Consider the following 22,680-nt stretch of genomic DNA (forward strand, 5'->3'; position numbering starts at 1 on the left):
TGATAAAACCTACCAGTAACAAATTTAGCAGCTCGCCTTTGAATTTCTTCGATGTCTTTTTTCAATCTGACTTGGTGTGAATCCCAAACACTCAAGCAGTACTCAAGAATAGGTTGCACTATTGTCCTATATGCAGTCACACTTACCTAAAATTCTCCCAATAAACCAAATTCAACAATTCGCCTTTCCTATGACAATCCTCACATGCTTTTTCCATTTCATATCGCTTTGTAACATTATGCCCAGATATTTGAATTACGTAACTGTGTCAAGCAGGGCACTATGAATGCTGTATCCGAACATTATGTGTTTATTTATCCTACTCATCTGCATGAACTTAATTTTTTCTTCATTAAGTGCTTGTTGCCCTAGAAATTTTGTCTAGGTCATCTTGTATCATTACTATTAAAAAACAGTCTTGATCACGATTTATTTAACAAGGTGACCGGTTTCGACCACTACTGTGGTCATCTTCAGACCATTGAGTAGGAACCTCTTTCTGTTGGAGAATCACTGATTTTTGACACCTCCCTGTATACCACAGCATCATCAGCAAACAATCACACATGGCTGCCCACCCTGTCTGCCAGATCATTTTTGTATATAGAAAATAGCAACGGTCCTATCACACTTCCCTGGGCACTCTTGAAGTTAATCCTGTCTCCGATGAAGAGTCGCTGTTGAGGACAACAAACTGAGTTGCATCACTTAAGAAGTTTACGGGCTAGTCATGTAACTGGGAGCAGGTATCGGTATGTGCGTACCTTCAATAGCAGTGTGCAGTGGGGTACTGTATTGAATGCTTTTCGGAAAGCTAGAAATATGGAATCAGCCTGTTGCCCTTTGGTCCCTAGGAAATTTATTGAATTTGATCTCAGAATATGCTCTAGAATTCTACAGCAAACCAATATTAAGGATATTGGTCTGTAATTATGTGGGTCTATTCTGTTATCCTTCTTGCATACAGAAGTCACCTGCGTTGTTTTTTTTTTTTTTTTCCCCCAGTTGCTTGGCGTTTTGCATTGCTCGAGAGATTTGCAATAAATGCAAACTAAGTAAGGGGCCAAAGACATAGCATACTCTTTGTAAAATCGAACTGGAATTCCATACGGATCTGGCTACTTATTTATTTTACACTCTTTCAGTTGTTTCTGTGCACCAGGGATTCTTATTACTATGTCATCCAACGGGACTTGTGCGATGGTTAAACAATGGTATGTTTGTACAATTCTCCTGTGTCAACATTTCTTAAAAGTGGAATTTAAAACTTCGGCCTTCCTTTCACTATGTTCTACTGCCAAATCATACGGGTCAACGAGTTACTGAATGGAAGCCTTATACCCGCTTAGTGACTTTACATAGGGCCAAATTTTTTTTGCTTTCTCTGCCAGATCTTTAGTCAAGGTATGATAGTGTTAGCTGTTGTATGCCTTGTGCATAGATCTTTTCAGACACACATGAATCTCTGCTAATCTTTGCCTGTCGTCGTTTGTGTGTTCTGTTTTGAATGGATAGTGCAACACCCTTTCCTTTTTAAGCATTTTCAGAATTTCGTTATTGAACCATGTTGGGTTTATTCCATCCTTAACCCACTTACTAGGCACATACTTTGTCTAGAGCACGATTAATAATCTGTTTAAACTTTGCCCATAATACCTCTATGGCCATCATTCTGGAACTAAATGATTGCAGTTCTTTGTCTATTTGAGATACAAACAACTGTTTATCTGCTCTTTCTAGCAAAAACACTCCCCTAGCCCTCTTGATGATTTATAAACTTTCATAACCATAGTCACTATGATACCATGATCACTAACCCTATCTCTATACTAATGCCATCAATTACGTCTAGCCTGTTTGTTGTTGCAAGGTCCAACAAGATACTTCCATTGCATGTGAGCTGCAGAACTAGCTGCTCAAGACAGTTTTTGGAAAAGGTGTTCAAAATTACTTCATGAGACTGTCTGTGTGTAGCCCATGCAATGAATCCTTACATGTCCCAGTCTATACTTGGTAGATTTAAAGTCACCAACAACTAGTGATCTGGGTATTTGTGCACAACTGACCACAGACTTTCTTTGAATGACTCTTGAACCATCACAGTGGAGTTGAGTGGTCAGTAAAAACATCCAGCAATTAACTTGGTTTCACCTACACCTGGGGTTGTGTGTGACCAGTTACTTCATTATCACACTCAATTTCAACCTTGGTAGATAGAATAATTTTGTTGACTGCCATAAACACTCCCCCTCCTGGGGTGTCTAATCTGTCTTTCCGATAAACATTCCACAACTCGCTAAATATCTCAGAGCTTTTTACTGCGGGTTTTAGTGAGCTCTCAGTCACAAGAATAATTTGAGTTCAAGAATCTTCCTTGAAGGCAGTAAGTTCAGGAACTTGCAGTCTGATGTACCAATATGCACATCAACTGGTGCGTGTTTATTAGTGTAACTCAAAGTACCATGTAGCCTAAAAATCCTCATGTGCACTCGACAACTGCTCTGCTACCCGAGCAGCTGCTTAATTTTTGTTGTGTGCCCCAGACCTATCAAGGGGAGTCCTACAAATCCCCACACGATAACACAGGTCCAGAAATCTGCAGCCAATACCATCACAGAGATCATGAAGCCTTTGGTTGAGACCCTCCACTTGCCTCCAAACCAAAGGACCCCAATCGACTCTGGGAATGATGCTGCAAATTGCGAGCTCTGCTTGCACCCTGCTTGTGAGGCCAGCCCTGTATAAGAACTGAGAATGGCCTCAGAACCCATGGGACAGGTGTCGTTGGTGCCAATGTGAGCCACAACTTGAAGATGACTGCACCTTTTACGTTTGATAGCGGCATTCAAGGACACCTCCACATCTTGGATGAGCCTATTCCGGCAGACATACTGATTGCACATTGGCTTTCTTTCCAGCCCTGAACACTAGCTGCTGAAGGGGTTCCATAATGTGCCTTACATTGGAGCTCCCTGTAACTAGCAAACCCCTGCCACATGTTCCTCCTCCTACCCTGATGAAGGAACGGCCACCTATTCACTCACAAGGTGAATAAGCAAGGCCTTACGGCCAGCCTCCATGTTGGCTGTCCACCTAAAGTGAAGCAAACATGTTACCAGGCACCACTAACCCTGCAGGCCCACCGCATTGTGTACACTACAATGTTCCTTGGTAGTAGAGCCCTTCGGTGAAACAGGTGACACCTGAGGTGTCCCTTACGACGTTCCAATTCTCCGCCACCACTACACCCTGAGGTGGTAGCCTTAAGGTGACTGATCACAGTCACTGTGAACTGTGGCCAGTTTCTCCTGTCTCTGCACACAGCAGGCACACATCCTAGCAAGACTAACTGAAGAGTAAACAGTAAGAGGTTACAGAAACGTAGATAAACAACTTGGTATCCTCTTGATGTGTAACCAAGGGACACTGATACCTCAATGAACTATGTAGCTGGCTGTTCAGAAGAAATGACAACTGATTTACAGACTGACTGAATTTAGACTTGTAGCTAACCAAAAAATTAAGACTAAATTTCCTAAATACTAAGAAACACAAGCAGTTAAACAAATATATACTGTTAAGAAAACACAGGAAATGGTAAATATGTAACTTGATGCTCTGGAAATGTGTCACAGGTGATAGCTGGCAATTGATAGTTGAACACGGAAGAGGAAAGATGGTGTCTCTTTGCCGTTTTTTGTGTGTGCGCTGTATGGTCAGGTAACAGCAGCTGTGCAGTTGTGTATTGTTTGTAAGTTCGCCATTAAAGGGTTATATTGAGTTGGCTATGCATGATCGTAATACTCTTTACACATTCCGTGAAAATGCACGAGTTGATTGGATGTATGATAAGTCTAAAGCTAAATATGATTTTTCCTGAAGATAAGAATATTGAAATTAGAAGTTTGCTCATCTCTGTCTACATCTACATGTGTGCATTTCAAACCAGTGTGAAGTGCGTGGCAGAGGGTACATCCCATTGTACCAGTTATTAGGGTTTCTTGCTGTTCTATTCACATATGGAATTCAGGAAGAATGATTGTTTGAATGCCTCAGTGCGTGCTTGGATTATTCTAATCTTATCCTCACAATCTCAATGTGAGCGATACATACAGGGTTGTAGTATATTCCTAGAGTCATCATTTAAAGCCAGTTCTTGAGACTTCATTAGTAGATGTTCTCAGGTTAGTTTATGCCTATCAGCAAGAGTCTGCCAGTTCAATTTCTTCAGGACCTCAGTAACACTCTCCCACGGGTCAAACAAACCTGTGTCCATTTGTGCAGTCCTTCTGCATATATGTTCAATATCCCCTGTTAGTCCTATTTGGTACACGTCTCAAACACTTCAGCACTATTCTAGAATGGGTCGCACAACTGATTTGTAAGCTATATCCTTTATAGACATTGTACATCCCCAGTATTCTACCGGTAAACTGAAGTCTACCACCTGCTTCATCCATGACTGAGCCGTGTGAACACTCCATTTCATATCCCTACAAAGTGTGACATCCAGGTATTTGTATGAGTTGGCCAATTCCAGTAGTGACTCATTGATTATAGTCATAGGATACTATGTTTTTTCGTTTCATGAAGTGCAAGTTTTTATATTTCTGAACATCTAGAGCAAGTTGGCACAGTCTGCACCATGCTGAAATCTTATCAAGAGTTGACTGAATATTTATGCGGCTTCTCCCAGATAGTATTTCATTATAGATAACTGCATCATCTGCAAAAGGCCTAATTTTACTATTGATATGGTCTACAAGTTCATTAATATATAATATGAACAGCAAGGGTCCCAACACACTTTGCTGGGGCACACTTGAAGTTACTTTTACATCTGACATGGCTCTCTAGCCAAAATAAAATGATGTGTTCTCCTGACCAAAAAGTCCTCAATCCAGTCACAAATCTATCTTGATACTCCACATAATCGTACTAGAGTTGGGTTTCACATTAGCACTGCTTTTGAAATCCATGGTAGTTGGCATTGAGGAGGCCATTCTATTTGAGATACCTTGTTATGTTTGAGCTCAGAAGATTCTACAAGAAAACCGTGTTAAGATCACTGGACAGTAGTCTCATGAACCACTTCTACTAGTCTTCTTGTGCAAGGGTGTGACCTGTTCTTTTTTCCAAGAACAGGGCATGGTTTCTTGTTCGGAGGATATATGATGGATTATAGTTGATCCTTCTTCTAACTCAGCCACAGATTCAGTAAAGAATCTCTCAGGGATTCCACAGAGCCCTGGAGCTTTGTTCAGTTTTATCGATTTCAGCTGTTTCTCAACACAACTAACACTAATAGTTATTTCACTCATCTTTCGGGAGGTATGAGGATTAAATTAGGTAATTCTCCTGGGTTTTTCTTGGTAAAGGAACATTTGAAAATGGAGTTAAGCGTATCAGCTTTTGCTTTGCTACCCTCAGTTTCAGTTCCAGTCTCATTCACTAGGGACTGGACACTAGCTTTGGTGCCACTAACAGCCTTTACGTACAACCAGAATTTCTTTGAGTTTTAGAGAGATCATATGACAATATTCTGCTCAGTAGTTATTGTAGATGTCACACGTTGCTCTGTTGACAGTCAAGTGTGTTTCATTCAGCACCTAGCTATATATAGTAGCCTCATGCTTTTCTCCTGTTATGTAGTAATATCTGTTTATGCCCCCCTTTTTTTGTGGGTTTTGGCCTGAAAGCTTTACAGACATAAGCACCTTGTCAGCCGGTGTCATTCAAGTAGTGAAACAGGCATCACTAGTGTAACAGTGAAGTTTGCGATGCAACAGTGGCAAGAACAAATTAGTCAATACCGCAACAGGTGTGTGTTTATGATTCATGTGTGCTTACAGAGGTCGCTTGTACTGCTCAGACATTGTTTGGACAGTCCAGGTGCTCTAAATCCAAGTTGTGAAGCAGTTCACAAATTAGTGAATAAATTTCATAAAATGGGATGTGTTCAAGACAAGAAGCCTAAACGACGATGTACAGTGCTCAGAGAAGCTCGTCTCGATGACATTGCATACTGCCTGAAAATTCCCCTAAAATGTCTCTTATATGTCTTTCGCAGCAAACACAAATATTGTGTACCTCTGTCCAAAAAGGTGCTAAGCTTTTTCGGCTAAGGCCCTATAAAGTATCAGTAGTACAAGAACCTGATTATCCTGCGCACAGAGTTAAGTTTTGTGAACGGGTTTTAAAACAAGTGCGTGATGGTGAAATGGACCCTTACCTCATTCTGTTTTCACACGAGGCTTGTTTCCATTTGTACAGGTATGTTAATTCCCAAAACTGTCGACATTGGAGTGCAGATAGACCTGTTGTGCTTCATGAGTAACTCATTAATGATCAGAAAATAGGAGTGTGGTGCACAGTTAGCAGTGACAGAATAATAGGTCCAATTCTTTTTAATGACACAGTTACAAGTGAAAGATATGTGCAAAACAATTTTGCAACTGTTTTGTAATGAACTGAGCGAAAGAGAATGAAGCTTCGAATTTTTTCAACAGGATTCGGCAAGGGCTCTTACAGCCAATGTTTTTTTGCCCACAATTCACAATGTGTTTGATGAAAGAGTGATTAGTAACAATATCTGGCCCACTAGAAGTCCTGATTTAACTCTGTACAATTTCTGTTTGTGGGGTGCACTGAAGGACAAAGAGTACACAACAAATCCTCACATGATAGAGGAACTCAAGAATAATATACGTGAATCTCAAGAGAATTACATTGTGTTACTATCAATTTCTTGAGTAGATATCAGAAATGCATGGAAAATAATGGCAGGCAGTTCCAGCACCTCCTTGTGTGATACGGGTGAATACAAAATTCATTTGCTTATATTTTAGATGTAATCATGTCGTACCACATCAGTAGACGGGTGACATGGCGTTTGATCACTGGGCAGTGGACCACTGGGTGCCTGGTATCTAGTGCGCTGCACGAGCAGTCATCAGATAAATGGAACATCCTCTATTCCCATCATGAGTGGGGTTCCGAATTATCTGTTCTAGGCAGTTTTCAGAGAAGGCATTTAGTAATGTATCACAGGCTCTCTTATCAGCCCCACTACTAACAAAGCTGTCATTTTGCAGATTCATTGTTGGATGATTTAAGTGCCCACCAAAGATTACAGTGTCATTGGGGAATTACATACTGGTGAACTGTGGTTTTGTCTAAAGTTTTCAGTTACATTAGGAGATGAGTCTGGTGGGCAATAGAAGGCTTCAGTTATCATTTTACCTCCACCCCTGATACTGAGTCTCGCCCAATCAATCTCAGATGCAGCTTCAATTTCTACCTCAGTGGATTTGAGTTTCTTGTCTATTGCGACAAAAAAACCACATCCATTTCCCATTTGCCTGTTGTTTCCATATAAACTTAAATTTCCCCCCAAAATTTCACTGCTATCAATTTCAGGTTTCAATCAGCTTTTTTTACCTAGTATTATGTGTCATTTGGAACAACTAAAATGTTTGTCAAGACAATGGAACATTATGTATTAGTTTTTAAGTGTATCAAACAATGGAAAATCCAGGACGGAGTGTAACAATATTATGAGAAGGAAAGTTGCTACTCACCATATAGCAGAGATGCTGAGTCACAGATAGGCATAGAATCTTTTTCTTGTGCCTGTCTGTAACTCAGTATCTCCACTGTATGGTGAGTTTTTAAGTGTAGTTATACTCATTTTGTATTTCCACTAAATCTGTGTACATCTAAGAAAACATTTGAACTTGCCATTCGGGTTTTGTTGTGTAAACATCATGCAGATACTCCAAAAATTTGAATGTATCATGTGAATTGTTATCAATACATTAAAATGCTATTGGGAATCTTTCTATAAACCCTCCCTGAATTTGATTATTTGGTTTTACCTTTGGTGAACATACTTTCTTTGTGATTATTCTTCAAGTTTGAACTTTGGCAATCATTCACTTAAAGAATCACTTGTGTATAATATTCTGTTTTGTACTTGGAAAAAGTGCTGTACAAACAGCCAAAATTTTAATGAGTTCATTGTGAATAGGTTTTAGATTACACACAAATCTGTCTTCCTTACGAGTGTCCTTAAAATGGCGTGACATCAGCAGTTGATGGCAGTTTGGAGTGCATGTCAACTGACGCAACACAAGAAAATTTTGTAAAACTAAACTAACCATATACCATATCTTGAACTCGCCATGAATGAAGTTACAATCAATTACCAAGATGTTTGTTGGACAAACTGAATTTGCTGAGGCATGTGGTTAAATACATGCTACATGGAGATATGGATAGGAATAGTATTGCTAGCAAGTCTGCAGAAAACTTCTACAATATCCCAAAGAGGATCCAAACTTTCTTTTGGAGTTTCTCCCTTCTGACGGTAGTTGACTTCTTGACTACGAGCCTACAACTAAACAGCACTGAATCATTCATCTCTTTCTTTGATGTTAATGGAATTGTTGATTGAGAACTAACCGTTCGTGGCCAGTAAGTACATAAAGATTTCTGTTGTGGTGTAATTCGAGTAAGGGATGGCAGGAAGAGATCAGTTCAGTGAAGTGGAACACAAATAGCGTGTGTTTTTGGTTAATACCAAGGTGGAGGTTTTCCTTGTGTACCATGGTCACCAAATGTATTAGTAGCCTTATCTCTCTTCTGCAAGGTGAAAATCAAGTTGAGCCGATTAATATTTGAAACAGTTCAAAAATTTCAAACAGAAGCACAGATGATATTAAACACTCTAATAAAAGAGATCTGGGATCAATTTCAAAATTGGCAGCAATTCTTGTGCCAACATGTATAATTGTACTTGACTAGGCCTACTTTCAGAATGATACTACACACAAGACATATTGTGGTTATTAACATACTTTGTGGGAATTTTGTTATGAAATAATACCAGGCATATAAATATCAAATGAAAATGTTTTAAATTAACATGGGTGTTTTGCAATCACTATATGCTACAGAATCTTCTATTTAGTGGCTCACTACAGATTGACTACTTATGCCGTATGCAATAGCCTGCAAATTAACTTTTATAACTATGATTTTCAGTTTAATATAAAAATGCTGTAAAAATTCAGACATTAGAAAACTGAATGTATTACGTGAAACTCACCATAAATGGATTTCCTCTGCTGACTTTGTTCTTAAGAGCTTGAAAATGTTTTGGGGTATCAAGGTCTCATATCTGGTAAGCTACCTGCATAGTATTTCTGGAGAGACTCCCAGTTGAATTTTGACTGATACAGGTGTATAAAAATGAAATTTCCGAAGTGTTTTGGGTTCTGTGATGCCTTGTGTGAAGCAAGTCTTTTTTTTCTGAGAGTACTTTGTGGCGACCCCCACATCATCCATGCATATGATATAGTAAAATAATTGATGACAAAAAACTTATTTAATTTACTCATGCCTATACGCAATAATAGCACTGTCTGATATTACAGATTGTTGATCGGGGACTTCTATCTTATCTTTGCGATAGCTTGGATGTTGTAACTTACAGTGCGCAATCAGTTGTACAGGGATCACACTGTGTGATTGAGTGCTTGTCTCTGGTTTCAGGCTTGCTGTAATTAAACCAAATATATTGAAATACCTTGTTCTTTTGCTAGTCTGAGTGTATGACATTAGCACATTGAGTTCATACTTGTACTTATCTGTCAGTTGAGGCACCATCACAAAATGTATTCAAATTCAGGTATGGAAGTACTGTTGTTTGAAATACAAAGTAAGTGATGTGAAGGGAGTTAAAAATCAAAGGTGTATGAAGCTTTGAAGTACACAATCTCCTCCTCCTCCTCCTCCTCCTGCTGCCCCTCCCCCAACCCATCCACACATGCACAAGCAATAGAACAACTTCCTGTCTTGAGTTGAAGTGATGATTAAATGTCAGTAGTTAAATTTATGCACCTGAAACTGCTATGATGAAGTTTAAGATACACTGTAAATTTTGTAAATTAAAAGTGGACCCGAACACTCGAAAACTGAATTGCAGGAAATAATTACCAAGTAGTGGATGAAGGTAAGTCAGTGATACTGAGAGAAATAACAGTACCTGGAGGTTTGAGTGATGACACAGCACTTTTGCTGTACCTACCAATTATCAACAGTGAAAAGCAACAGAGCAGGGCCATAGCTTTATATGGAAAACTTATAGAGCCAATCTCTTTTTGTATTTATCATTTGATTTGACTGCATTCCGTGTGTTACTTCAAATTTTGGTATAATTGTTCTCATATCAATTTAATTTTGGGAATAAAATGAGGCCATTCATGTTTCCTGTAGTATTCTACGGATTTAATCTGAATATTAGAGCTGCTGTTTTTTGATGGTCCACTGACAGTTTAGTCCCCATTATGAGGCCAAAACAGTTATTCTTATCTCTGTAATTGTGTCATATTTGCAGTTTGTCCTAATTGCTGTGAAAGAGTCTGTTATAATGTCTAATTACTCTACAAGTACTGTAAGTTCTCCCATGACCAAACAAAATATTACACTCTTCTATTTTCTGTTTATGTTTTCCATTCTAATTTTGTGTACATATAGTGGTGGTGGTGATTTTGGTTGAGGAATGATCATGCTGATTATGATGTTGACTGTTGCATTGATACAGTTACCAGAAAATAATAAATTTTGACGTGTTGTGACTGTATTGCGTGGAATGTTCATTTGGTCTCCCAAGACACAGGGATTGGGAATTAATATAGACCTAACATTCTGTGACAGAAGTATGTGAGAAATATAGCCGTATTTACTTCTAATGAGTTTGGTAGACAGCAGTATCTTCAGTTAGGTCGATGCACGGTAACCCTTTTTTTATTTTATTTTTTTGAAATGTATAATAAAATGAAAATAACTGCCACTATTGTATTGCCTATACTGCAGCATGGAAAATAAGTACTCCAAAATACTAAAGGTCTTGACATTAGGATCTGGCTTTTAACTGATAACCCAAGCTACACAGCAGACTATACTACAGAGCAGTGTGATATCCAAATCTGGTTATATGCACAATCAACTTCACTCTGTGTGCAAATAATATTTATAATAATATCCAGATGAATGAATGGCAGATTAATTACCATTAAGTAATAGGTGTGTTTACAGAAGGAGCCTGCAGTGGCTGCTTTTGCCTATTAATGTTCTGCTTGACTCATTCTACATCTCTGAAGGCTCACCTGTGTCATGAGGTTTACAGAATACAGTACAATAATCATTGAATAAATCAATAGTTATAAGTGCAGATTTGGATATATTGTGATACTGTTCCCTGTTGATATCTGGGTTGGGCTGATGAACTGATCTGTAGCATAGCTCAAGGTCTAGTTTAGGGTGGAAAGCAACAATTTGGGTGCGAATCAGTGAAACCAACTAACGTGAATACGAAATAAAGGTTTTGGTGACAGATTGTGGTGAAGTGTAGAATGAGGGGTACTTATGTAGCCTGTTTAATGTGCATTTCACTGCGTGCTACATAACCCTCAAGTAAAATTAAATTTATATTTCATTTCTTTGCTTTCATTGCCTTAGGCAGTGTTCTGTATCTTCAGAACATACAGTTATTCAAGTAGAAATGAAAATCTATGTGATTTGTACTTAACTATTATTCACTTAATTAGCCCTTCAAACAGCTTTTGTTGGCCACTAGTAAAGCATTACACATTGCAACTTTATTGGTGTGTAACCATCAGTACTGATACGCCTATTCTTTTTAATCAGCTAATTGACACTTGACTCTACTAGGGAATGTTAAGACTCCCATGATTGAACCAGTAATATATTTTATGTTAGCTGATCAGTAATGTATTTTATGCTAGGTGACTCAGTTTTCATTTTATCCATGATATTATCAGATTTGTGTTGTTATAAGTGATAGGTGCCTTGAGCAGATACTGGCCAGATGGCTGTAATATTTACTGTTATGTTGTCTTGAAAATAAGTAGAGATCACTGCAATATCTTGGTGACGTCTTTACCAACATCTCATTAACTTGGTGGTTGTTGTTGTTGTTGTTGTTGTTGTTGTTGTTCCGGTCTTCAGTCCAGAGACTGGTTTGATGCAGCTCACAGTGCTACTCTACCCTGTGCAAGCTGCTTCATCTCCCAGTACCTACTGCAACCTACATCCTTCTGAACCTGTTTAGTGTATTCATCTCTTGGTCTCCCTCTACGATTTTTACCCTCCACACTGCCCTCCAATACTAAATTGGTGATCCCTTGATGCCTCAGAATATGCCCTACCAACTGATCCCTTTTTCTAGTCAAGTTGTGCCACAAATTTCTCTTCTCTCCAATTCTATTCACTACCTCCTCATTAGTTATGTGATCTACCCAACTAATCTTCAGCATTCTTCTGTAGCACCACATTTCGGAAGCTTATATTCTCTTCTTGTCTAAACTATTTATCGTCCATGTTTCACTTCCATACGTGGCTACACTCCATACAAATACTTTCAGAAACGACTTCCTGACACTTAAATCTATATTCGATGTTAACAAATTTCTCTTCTTCAGAAATGCTTTCCTTGCCATTGCCAGTCTACATTTTATATCCTCTCTACTTCGACCACCATCAGTTATTTTGCTCCCCAAATAGCAAAACTCATTTGCTACTTTAAGCGTCTCATTTCCATCTAATTCCCACAGCATTACCCGATTTAATTCGACTACATTCCATTATCTTAATTTTGCTTTTGTTGACGTTCATCTTATATCCTCCTTTCAAGACACTGTCCATTCCGTTCAGCTGCCCTTCCAGGTCCTTTGCTGCTTCTGACAGAATTAGAATGTCATCGGCGAACCTCAAAGTTTTTATATCTTCTCCATGGATTTTAATTCCTATTCCGAATTTTTCTTTTATTTCTTGTACTGCTTGCTCAATATACAGATTGAATAACATGGGGAAAGGCTACAACCCTGTCTCACTCCCTCCCCAACCACTGCTTCCGTTTCATGCCCATCGACTCTTATAATTGCCATCTGGTTTCTGTACAAATTGTAAATAGCCTTTCGCTCCCTGCATTTTACCCCTGCCACCATCATAATTTGAAAGAGAGTATTCCAGTCATCATTGTCAAAAGCTTTCTCTAAGTCTACAAATGCTAGAAATGTAGGTTTGCTTTTCTTTAATCTATATTCTAAGATAAGTTGTAGGGTCAGTATTGCCTCGCATGTTCCAACATTTCTATGAAATCTAAACTGATCTTCCCCGAGGTCGGCTTCTACCAGTTTTTCCATTTGTCTGTAAAGAATTTGTGTTAGTATTTTGCAGCTGTGACTTATTAAACTGATGGTTCAGCAATTTTCACATCTGTCAACACCTGCTTTCTTTAGGATTGGAATTGTTATATTCTTCTTGAAGTCTGAGGGTATTTCACCTGTCTCATACATCTTGCTCACCAAATGGTAGAGTTTTGTTAGGCCTGGCTCTCCCAAGGCTGTCAGTAGTTCTAATGGAATGTTGTCTACTCCCGGGGCCTTGTTTCGACTTAGGTCTTTCAGTGCTCTGAATCATATCTCCTATTTCATCTTCATCTACATTCTCTTCTATTTTTATAATATTGTCCTCAAGATCATCGCCCTTGTGAAGACCCTCTATATACTCCTTCCACCTTTTTGCTTTCCCTTCTTTGCTTACAACTGGGTTTCCATTTGAGCTCTTGATATTCATGCAAGTGGTTCTCTTTTCTCCAAAGGTCTCTTTAATGCTCCTGTAGGCAGTATCTACCTTACCCCTGCGCCTCTACATCCTTACACATATCCTCTAGCCATGCCTGCTTAGCCATTTTGCACTTCCTGTCGATCTTATTTTTGAGATGTTTGTATTCCTTTTTGCCTGCTTCATTTACTGCATTTTTATATGTTCTCCTTTCATCAATTACATTCAATATCTCTTCTGTTACCCAAGGATTTCTATTAGTCCTCGTCTTTTTACCTACTTGATCCTCTGCTACCTTCATTATTTCGTCTCTCAAAGCTACCCATTCTTCTTCTTCTACTGTATTTCTTTCTCCCCATTCTTGTCAATCATTCCCTACTGTTCTTGCTGAAGCTCTCTACAACCTCTGGTTCTTTCAGTTTATCCAGGTCTCATCTCCTCAAATTCCCACCTTTTTGCAGTTTCTTCAGTTTTAATCTACTTTTAATCACACCTGCCCCTGGAAATGTCTTACAATTTAAAACCTGGTTCCTGAATCTCTGTCTTACCATTATATAATCTATCTGAGACCTTCCAGTATCTCTAGGCTTCTTCCACGTATACAACCTTCTTTTATGATTCTTGAACCAAGTGTTAGCTATGATTAAGTTATGCTCTGTGCAAAATTCTACCAGGCGGCTTCCTCTTTCATTCCTTACTTCCATTCCATATTCACCTACTACGTTTCCTTCTTTTCCTTTCCCAACTATGGAGTTCTAGTCAGCCATGACAATTACATTTTCATCTTCCTTCACTCTCTGAATAATTTCTTTTCTCTCATCATACATTTCATCAATCTCTTCATCATTTCAGAGCTAGTTGACATATAAACATGTACTACTGTGGTAGTGGGCTTCGTATCTATCTTGGCCACAATAATGCATTCACTACGCTGTTTTGTAGTAGCTTACCCGCATTACTATTTTCCTATTCATTATTAAACTTACTCCTGCATTACCGCTATTTGATTTTGTATGTATAACCACATATTCACCTGACCTGAAGTCTTGTTCTTCCTGCCACTGAACTTCACTAATTCTCACTGTATCTAACTTTAATCTATCCATTTCCCTTTTTAAATTTTCTAACCTACCTGCCCGATTAAGGGATCTGACATTCCACGCTCCGATCCGTAGAACGCCAGTTTTCTTTCTCCTAATAACAACGTCGTCCTGAGTAGTCCCCGCCCGGAGATCCGAATGGGGTACTATTTTACCTCCAGAATATTTTACTCAAGAGAACGCCATCATCATTTAACCATACCGTAAAGCTGCATGCCCTCGGGCAAAATTATGGCTCTAGTTTCCCCTTGCTTTCAGCCATTCGCAGTACCACCACAGCAAGGCCGTTTTGGTTAGTGTTACGAGGCCAGATCAGTCAATCATCCAGACTGTTGCCCCTGCAACTACTGAAAAGGCTGCTGCCTCTCTTCAGGAACCACATGTTTGTCTTGCCTCTCAACAGATACCTCTCCGTTGCGGTTGCACCTATGACACGGCTATCTGTATTGCTGAGTCACGCAAGCTCCCCACCAACGGCTCCATGGCTCAAGGGGGGGGGGGGGATTAACTTGGTAACATGGATAACCATTAACCTGGTTATTTACGAGAAATTTATGTTCATATCCGCGGACCATTTAAACTGAGAAAACACACACACACACACACACACACACACACACACACGCACACACACAAATGCAACTCACACTCACAGGACCACTGTCTCTGGCAGCTGAAGCCAGACATGGCGGCCTTGACTGTGAGAGACACTTGTAATTGTGAGTTGTGTTTGTGTGAATGTGTGCGTGTGCCTGTGCATGCATTTGTCTAATGCAGAAGAAGGTCTTATGGCCAAAAGCTTAAGTTGCTAGTCTTTTTGTTGTGCCTGTCTGCGATCAGCATCTCCACTATTTAGTGTGTAGCAATCCATCCATGTCATAATGCTGTAACTACCATGTTTCTCATTTATTTCTGAACTTATAATCATACTTAATATCTTTTCTTTGTTTATCAGGGAAGCGAGTCGACCTGTGTCCAGAGAAGGAACTTCAAGCCGTCCAGGACTATCACCACGCCTTCAGTGTCCACCTGCTATGTCTGTAGATGACTCACGAGGGTCAGAAGCAGCTCTTGATCTTCGTCATGCTACTAGGGAATCTCCATCTGCCCCACCTTCAGTCAGTGTACCAGCAGCACCAGGTAGACATGTTTGTTTATCTTATATTTCTTTAACAGTAAACTTGGACTGAAAGTGTTACGATGTTACTATAACTGTGGATGTTGACTGTTTTATAATATCTACCTCCAAGCAATTCTCGTCCCTGAATGTTTATACCCACTAGTGAAACAGATGCTACATCTCTGCAAAACATTGCTTTTGTATTTTCTACCTCTGGTGTACAGTGTCTTACAGTTGGTCACTGCTGGGTCTAGGTTATATGGTTGAAATAGATGAGTGTTGACAGTTAATTAGCAAATACTCATCTTCATTTCTTGGCAATCCCCAGTGTTTCAGTAACTGTAAAAGAATTTGCGAGTTATGTGCTCCACTAAAATTTGCATCAACTTGCTGAGGTCAAGACAGTGTAGCTATTGATTTGGTAGTGCTAAGAAAATTTTCAAGAAATTCGTGTTCACATGCCGTCCTCTTTCAAAATAACGTGTTCACTGTGTATAACTGTACCAAAACAGGCTACAAAAAACTGTCGGAAAACTGACTCTCCCATGGTTGATTCGTCACTCCTTGTATATATTTGTAACAATTACTGCCTATGTCTTCCATTATTAGAAACAGAAAATTTATGGATTACCGTCAAAAATCTTCCTGGTGTACACAGGCTGTCATCATTCAGTTATGCATTAATTTGTTCCTCTCACATCACAATTTTAAACGGATTCTAGCTTTTAATATTGAAATTCATAAACTTTGCTCACTAACAACATTTTTTATGAAGTTGCTAGTATCATGAAGATTTTTAGTTGGAAAATGTGCCTAATATTTCTGCGAGTTTATTACACAAATGCGAATGGAATGCTAATGTCAGTCCTTACAAAAACTATCCTGCAATTATAAAATGAGAATTATTTATGTTGTTGTTGGTTTTTTTTTTCAAGTATTGATTAGTACCAGTCGATCTGGTGCAGAGATAAATCTATGCTTGCTAAAGTCAGAGTGAAATTAATGATATAATATGAATCGGTATAGTAAACTGAATTCTAAATAACCAGATAATTGAAATTAGGTTGTTACAAAATGTATATAAGCTTATAAATATGGCAGCTTGACACTTGGGGTCAACACTTCACGTCGTACTTACCCTAACTATCATGTATTGATACATTTCATGGTGTCTGTTGGAAATCCTTTCATGATCTTTGAAATGATTGTTTTAATTGCTGAACTCATTGCAGATTATCATTAGCACCTTTCAGTTTGTCTTAGCGTTTTCAGTACTTTGTGGCTTAGTGATTAAAGAATTCACAAGAATCACTTCGTACACATTGCAGAAGAGTATCAGTGGCGGCCCCGTTACTGGTTCTTACTTCCAGGCTTATTTCATCAACACTTCCATAGCTTTGTTTTACCTTGTATTCATGGAAACTAGTCTTGATGTTATCATCTATTACAGTCTTCAGTGAAAACTCCCGTGACTTTATCTCACAACACTGCCAAGTATTTGCAACTGTAATAACATACATTTCCAGACGTTTGGGCAGATTTGTGCTGTAGCAAGCTGCAGTTTGGGATGAGCTTGCTGTCTATGCTTCAGCTGAACTGAAAGGTATCTATCATTGTACTACTGTTTGTGTATTTATTTCTCCTCTGTGATCATGACCTTCTACAACACTTGATTTCTAGTACATGTGTCGGCCTTCATATTTTCTGACTAAGATGACTGACAAGATATAGAGCGCACGAAGCTCGAGACTTCCTTACATGGTGCATCTGTCCCCATTCATTAGTTTCTTCACATCTTTGTCTCAACAGTCTCCTTATTTACGTTGATAAAATTTTCTTGGGCTTACAGCCACGCCCAGTGGTTTAAAATCCATGAGCTTTCGGCTGAGTTTGCCTCGGCCATTGTCAAGTGGTGACTGTTGAATGATTGCTGCTGTCATCCTTATATAGCCGCACTGTCTTCAGTGACGTCGCTGGTGCTTGTTCCAGTGCCATGTATCGTAATGTTTTGATTGCACGCTTGATGTGCCTGCTTCAGTGAGAAGATGTCGGAGTTCCCAAGGTTCATAGGGAACACAATCCTCTATGTCTCATCATAAGTCCCATTGGATCACCAACGTATAGACTAGCTAAACATCTGGCCAGTGTCCTTACTCCGCACCTGGGTCATTGTCAGCACCACATTAAGAATATGACTGATTTCATCAGCTGAATTAAATGCTTGTGTCTTGGAGGAGGAGATATGATGTTTAGCTTTGATGTGGTGTCATTGTTCACTCAGGTTCCCTTCAAAGAGTCTTTAGATTTGCTCTCTCAGTTATTTGTTGACACTGTTGTGGATTTATTTAAGCACACTTCGACATCATCATAATTTTTGTATGATGGAGATTATTTTAGTCAGATGGACGGCATCACAATGGGAAACCCATTAGCTCCAGTAATAGCCAACCTCTTCATGGAGTACTTTGAGAACATTGCCCTGGACACAGCTCATGCAAAGCCTAGTTGCTTTTATTGTTACATCGATGACACATTCATTGTCTGGCCTCACGGGTGTGAAAAGCTGGGAGACTTTTTCAACCACATCAACAGTATCCATGATAACATCAGATTCATGATAGAAGTAGAGACAGATGGTGCCTCCTTACCTTTTCTAGACCACCACGTCTGCGGGAAAGAAATTGTGTCTCGGCCACAGTGTTTATCGGAAACCCCACCCACACAGACTGATATCTGCATGCTACCAGCTATCGTCACCTTTCGCAGAATTGTTCTGTACTGAGGACATTGGTGCATCGAGCTGAAGCCTTTTCAGATGCTGAAAGCCTTCAGAAGAAACTGAACCACTTACGGAAAGTCTTCAGATAAACGGCTACAACTACTGCCGGATTTCGCAAGCCATCTTGCCGAAGAAACATAAGCAGAAGACCTCCAAGGAGGGCATGAAGAAGCTTGCATTCTTGCTGTTATGTGGCTCAATAACAGGAAAGATTAGCAGGCTTCTAAAGAAGCATAAAATCGATACGGTTTTTAGGACACTGGCTAAAATTCGATAGCTAATGAAGCCTGTGAAAGACGTTGTTGGACTAAGAATGCCAGGAGTGTATAAAATACTATGTGGGTGTGGACAGTTCTATATCAGACAGACTGTACATACTATTGAAAAGTGCCGTGTGGAACACGAGAGATGTTTTCGCCTACGGTATCGTGGGAAATCAGCGGTGGCGGAACATGTTTTATGAAATGGATGCCGTATTGCATTTGCTGAGACATCTGTTATTATGTGAACTACTAGTTTTTGAGACAGTGTTATAAAAGAAGCGATAGAGTTAAAAATTTCTGACAACACTCACAATAAAGACAGCGGCATGCAGCTAAGCACAACAAGGAACCCGGCCATTGGAAAGTTGAAGCGGGTGCGGCAAGCACGCAATGACATCACTGGAGCGAGCACCAATGACGTCAGCGAAGACAGCGCAGCTGTATAAATCACCACTTGACAATGGCCCAGGAGAACTCGGCCGAAAGCTTGTGGATTTTAAACCACTGGATGTGGCTGGAAGCCCAAGAAAATTTTATCAGTATATATCACTGCAAAACTTTGCATTCATATCTTATTTATGTTGCCCCAGAAGCCTGGAGTTATTGTCATGATACGGTTCAATCTATATCACTATTCATGAATACCTTCCAGGAAATGCTCAACGACTAGGTTTTCCTCGGCTGTTTCTGTTCAGTTTTTAAGGAAAGGTTCTGTGTACATTTAGCTTTATGTCTATGCTTTGAGACACAGTTATCCCCCTTAAAATCTGGTACTTGTGACTGCCATTGATACATCTTCTAAGCTGTCAGACAGGGAGAACCTGCCTGAAGAATTGAAACACTATATTTTTCATTTTCTGAAAATATAGATTTTCAAATTAGCAGAAGCTGCAGGCAATTTGGCAAAAATTGGCAGCAACTGTGAAAACGGCAAAGACCAGCAAAAAGTATAATGGGTTGTGTAGGTGCCCTTTGCTTGCCCTATCCTTAGGAAAAGAACTAGAAGTAACTTTAGTTGTGCCCCAGATAAGTGTATTGGGACCCATATTGTTAATGTTGTGTGTTAATGATCGGGCAGACAATGTTTACAGCAACCTCAAATTTTTGCAGATTTTGCCCGCAAAAGGCAAAGGTCCCAGGTTTGAATCCAGGTCTGGGACACAGTTTTACTCTGGCGGGAAGTTTCATATCAGTCCACACTCCACTCCAGAGTGAAAATCCATTCTGCAAATAACACTTAGGCTGTGGCTAAGCCGTGTCTCCGCAGTGTCTTTCCTTCCAGGAATGCTAGTCCTGCAAGATATACAGAAGAACTTCTGTGAAGTTTGGAAGGTAGTAGATGAGATATTGGCAGAAGTAAAGCTGTGAGGATGGTTCATGAGTCATGCTTGGTTTTGATGTTTTTGGTGGTTTGAGTGCATTCCCATGAAAGGCAAAGGTCCCAGGTTCGAGTCCCAATCTGGTACTGTTTTAATGTGCCAGGAAGTTTCATTACACCATACTGATTGAAGGAGGCAAACCGACTGTTGCCTAGAACTGGCCAGAATATGACCCCAGAAATGTGTAATAAGACTTATATTTTTGCACAGGTTCAAAGTTTCTGAGACGATGAAGATATGGCATCAGATATATAAGGCTCTAAAATAAACTGAATAAATGAGCTTGAGGTTTTAATGGAACCAGTTTTGACATATGGAACTTGTTTCACTATGATTTTTCCAACCATCTGACCTGGTAAGGGCCCCCACGAGCACGCAGAACTGCCACAACATGATGTGGCATGGACTTGAGTAATTTCTGAAGTAGTGATGGAGGGAATTGACACCATGAATCCTGAAGGGCTGTTCATAAATTGATAACAGTATGAGGGGGTGGAGATCTCTTCTGAACAGCATGTTTCAAGACATCCCAGATATACTCAATAATGTTCATGCTTGGTGAGTTTGGTTTCCAGCGGAAGTGTTTAAACTCGGAAGAGTGTTCCTGGAGCTGCTCTGTAGCAATTCTGGATGTGTGTGTGTGTGTGTGTGTGTGTGTGTGTGTGTGGAGAGGGGGGGGGGTTGCATTGTCCTGCTGGAATTGCCAAAGTCCATCAGAATGCGCAATGGACATTAATGGTGCATGTTATCAGATAGGATGCTTACATACATGTCACCTTTCAGAGTCGTATCTAGAGGTATCGGGGGTCCGGTATCGGGGGTCCCATATCACTCCAACTGCACATGTCTCACCCAATTACACAGCTTCTACCAGCTTGAACAGTCCCCTGCTGACATGGGTTCATGAGGTTGTGTCCTTTTATGTACACATCCATCCACTCAATACATTTTGAAACGAGACTCGGCCATCCAGGTGACATGTTTTCAGCCATCAACAGTCCTATGTCAGTATTGACGGGCCCGGGCGAGGCGTGAAGCTTTGTGTCATGCATTCATCAAGGGTACACACATGCTCTGGAAGCCCATAAGGATGATGTTTCGTTCAGTGGTTTGCATGCTGACACTCGTTGATGGCACAGTATTGAAATTGAAATCTGCAGCAATTTGCAGAAGGGTTGCACTTCTGTCACATTGAAAAATTCTCTTCAGTCGTCATTGCTCCTGTTCTTGCAGGAACCTTTTTCTGGCCACAGTGATGTCCGAGATTTGATGTTTTACCAGATTCCTGATATTCATGGTACACTCGTGAAACGGTCGTATGGAAAAATCCCCACTTAATCACTAACTCGGAGATGCTGAATCCCATCGCCCATGTGCCAACTATAACACCACGTTCAGACTCACTTAAATCTTGATAACCTACCATTGTAGCAGCAGTAACTGATCTAACAACTGTGCCAGGCACTTGTTTGTCTTATATAGGTGTTGCCAACCACAACGTTGTATTCTGCCTGTTTACATATCTCTGTATTTGAATACGTATGTCTATATCAGTTTCTTTGATGCTTCAGTGTAGAATAATAGTGTACATCTATAGTTGTCAGCCTTAATGGCACTTCACGCATATCAGTGATGTGACAATGCCATGACTGGCCATTATACCACTGACATGTTTGAAGATATTGTTCCAGGAGTTTAAAGGACAGTGTTCACACTTGCCCATGATGTGACAATGCAAACCGTGCTCCTGCCATTGTATTGTGGTTGCCATATTTCTTGCAGCCGATATTTTCTCACGTCATGGTTGCATCATGGTCTGATTGTTGTGATGCTGAGTAGTAGTTTAACATCGTAAACGTGAATGACAATGAACTTTTTGAATTAGTGCGCAACTATCCTGTGTTGCATGATCTCGCCAACCCCTAATACATGGCCACAGAGCTTAACAATACTCCCGGGAATAAAACAGGAGCAGAAATAAAAACAACTTGTGATAACATATGTGTATATTTCTGATTTTACATCAGTGAATAAAACCAGCTAAGGTAAAATGTTATTGTTTCAGTGTGTTGGCCGTAGCTATAAATTTTCTTTTCATATGCCCCAACATCAGTAGCAGTATAGTTACACTTAGTGTCTACAAGGGGCAACAGAGTTACGGAGAATGTCTTCATGTAATTAACCCTAGAGCAGGCACGCTGGTGCACAGTGTACCAAATTTATATAATCAACGTAGCCAATGTGTTTGCAACAATGTAGGCCTTTAAAACTTGACATATTCCTTCATTATTGTTCTGACGACTGTTATGTTCAGTGCAGTAATTGTCAGTGCTAAGGAATTTGTTAAATGGAGAATTTAGTGTAATGCTGTCACTTCTGGCACACTCAG

General features: G+C 39.8%; 1 protein-coding gene across 1 annotated transcript in view; it reads left to right on the plus strand.

The window, feature by feature from the left end:
• Positions 1-22,680, plus strand: part of LOC126092585 (protein piccolo) — a 650,406-nt gene that overhangs the window by 14,280 nt on the left and 613,446 nt on the right. The window contains exon 2 of the mRNA XM_049908272.1: positions 15,706-15,890. Within this exon, the coding sequence (XP_049764229.1) occupies positions 15,706-15,890 (185 nt within the window). The remainder of the gene's footprint in view (positions 1-15,705; positions 15,891-22,680) is intronic.

The sequence above is a fragment of the Schistocerca cancellata genome, chromosome 7, assembly GCF_023864275.1.
Source record: "Schistocerca cancellata isolate TAMUIC-IGC-003103 chromosome 7, iqSchCanc2.1, whole genome shotgun sequence".
Lineage (NCBI taxonomy): Eukaryota > Metazoa > Arthropoda > Insecta > Orthoptera > Acrididae > Schistocerca > Schistocerca cancellata.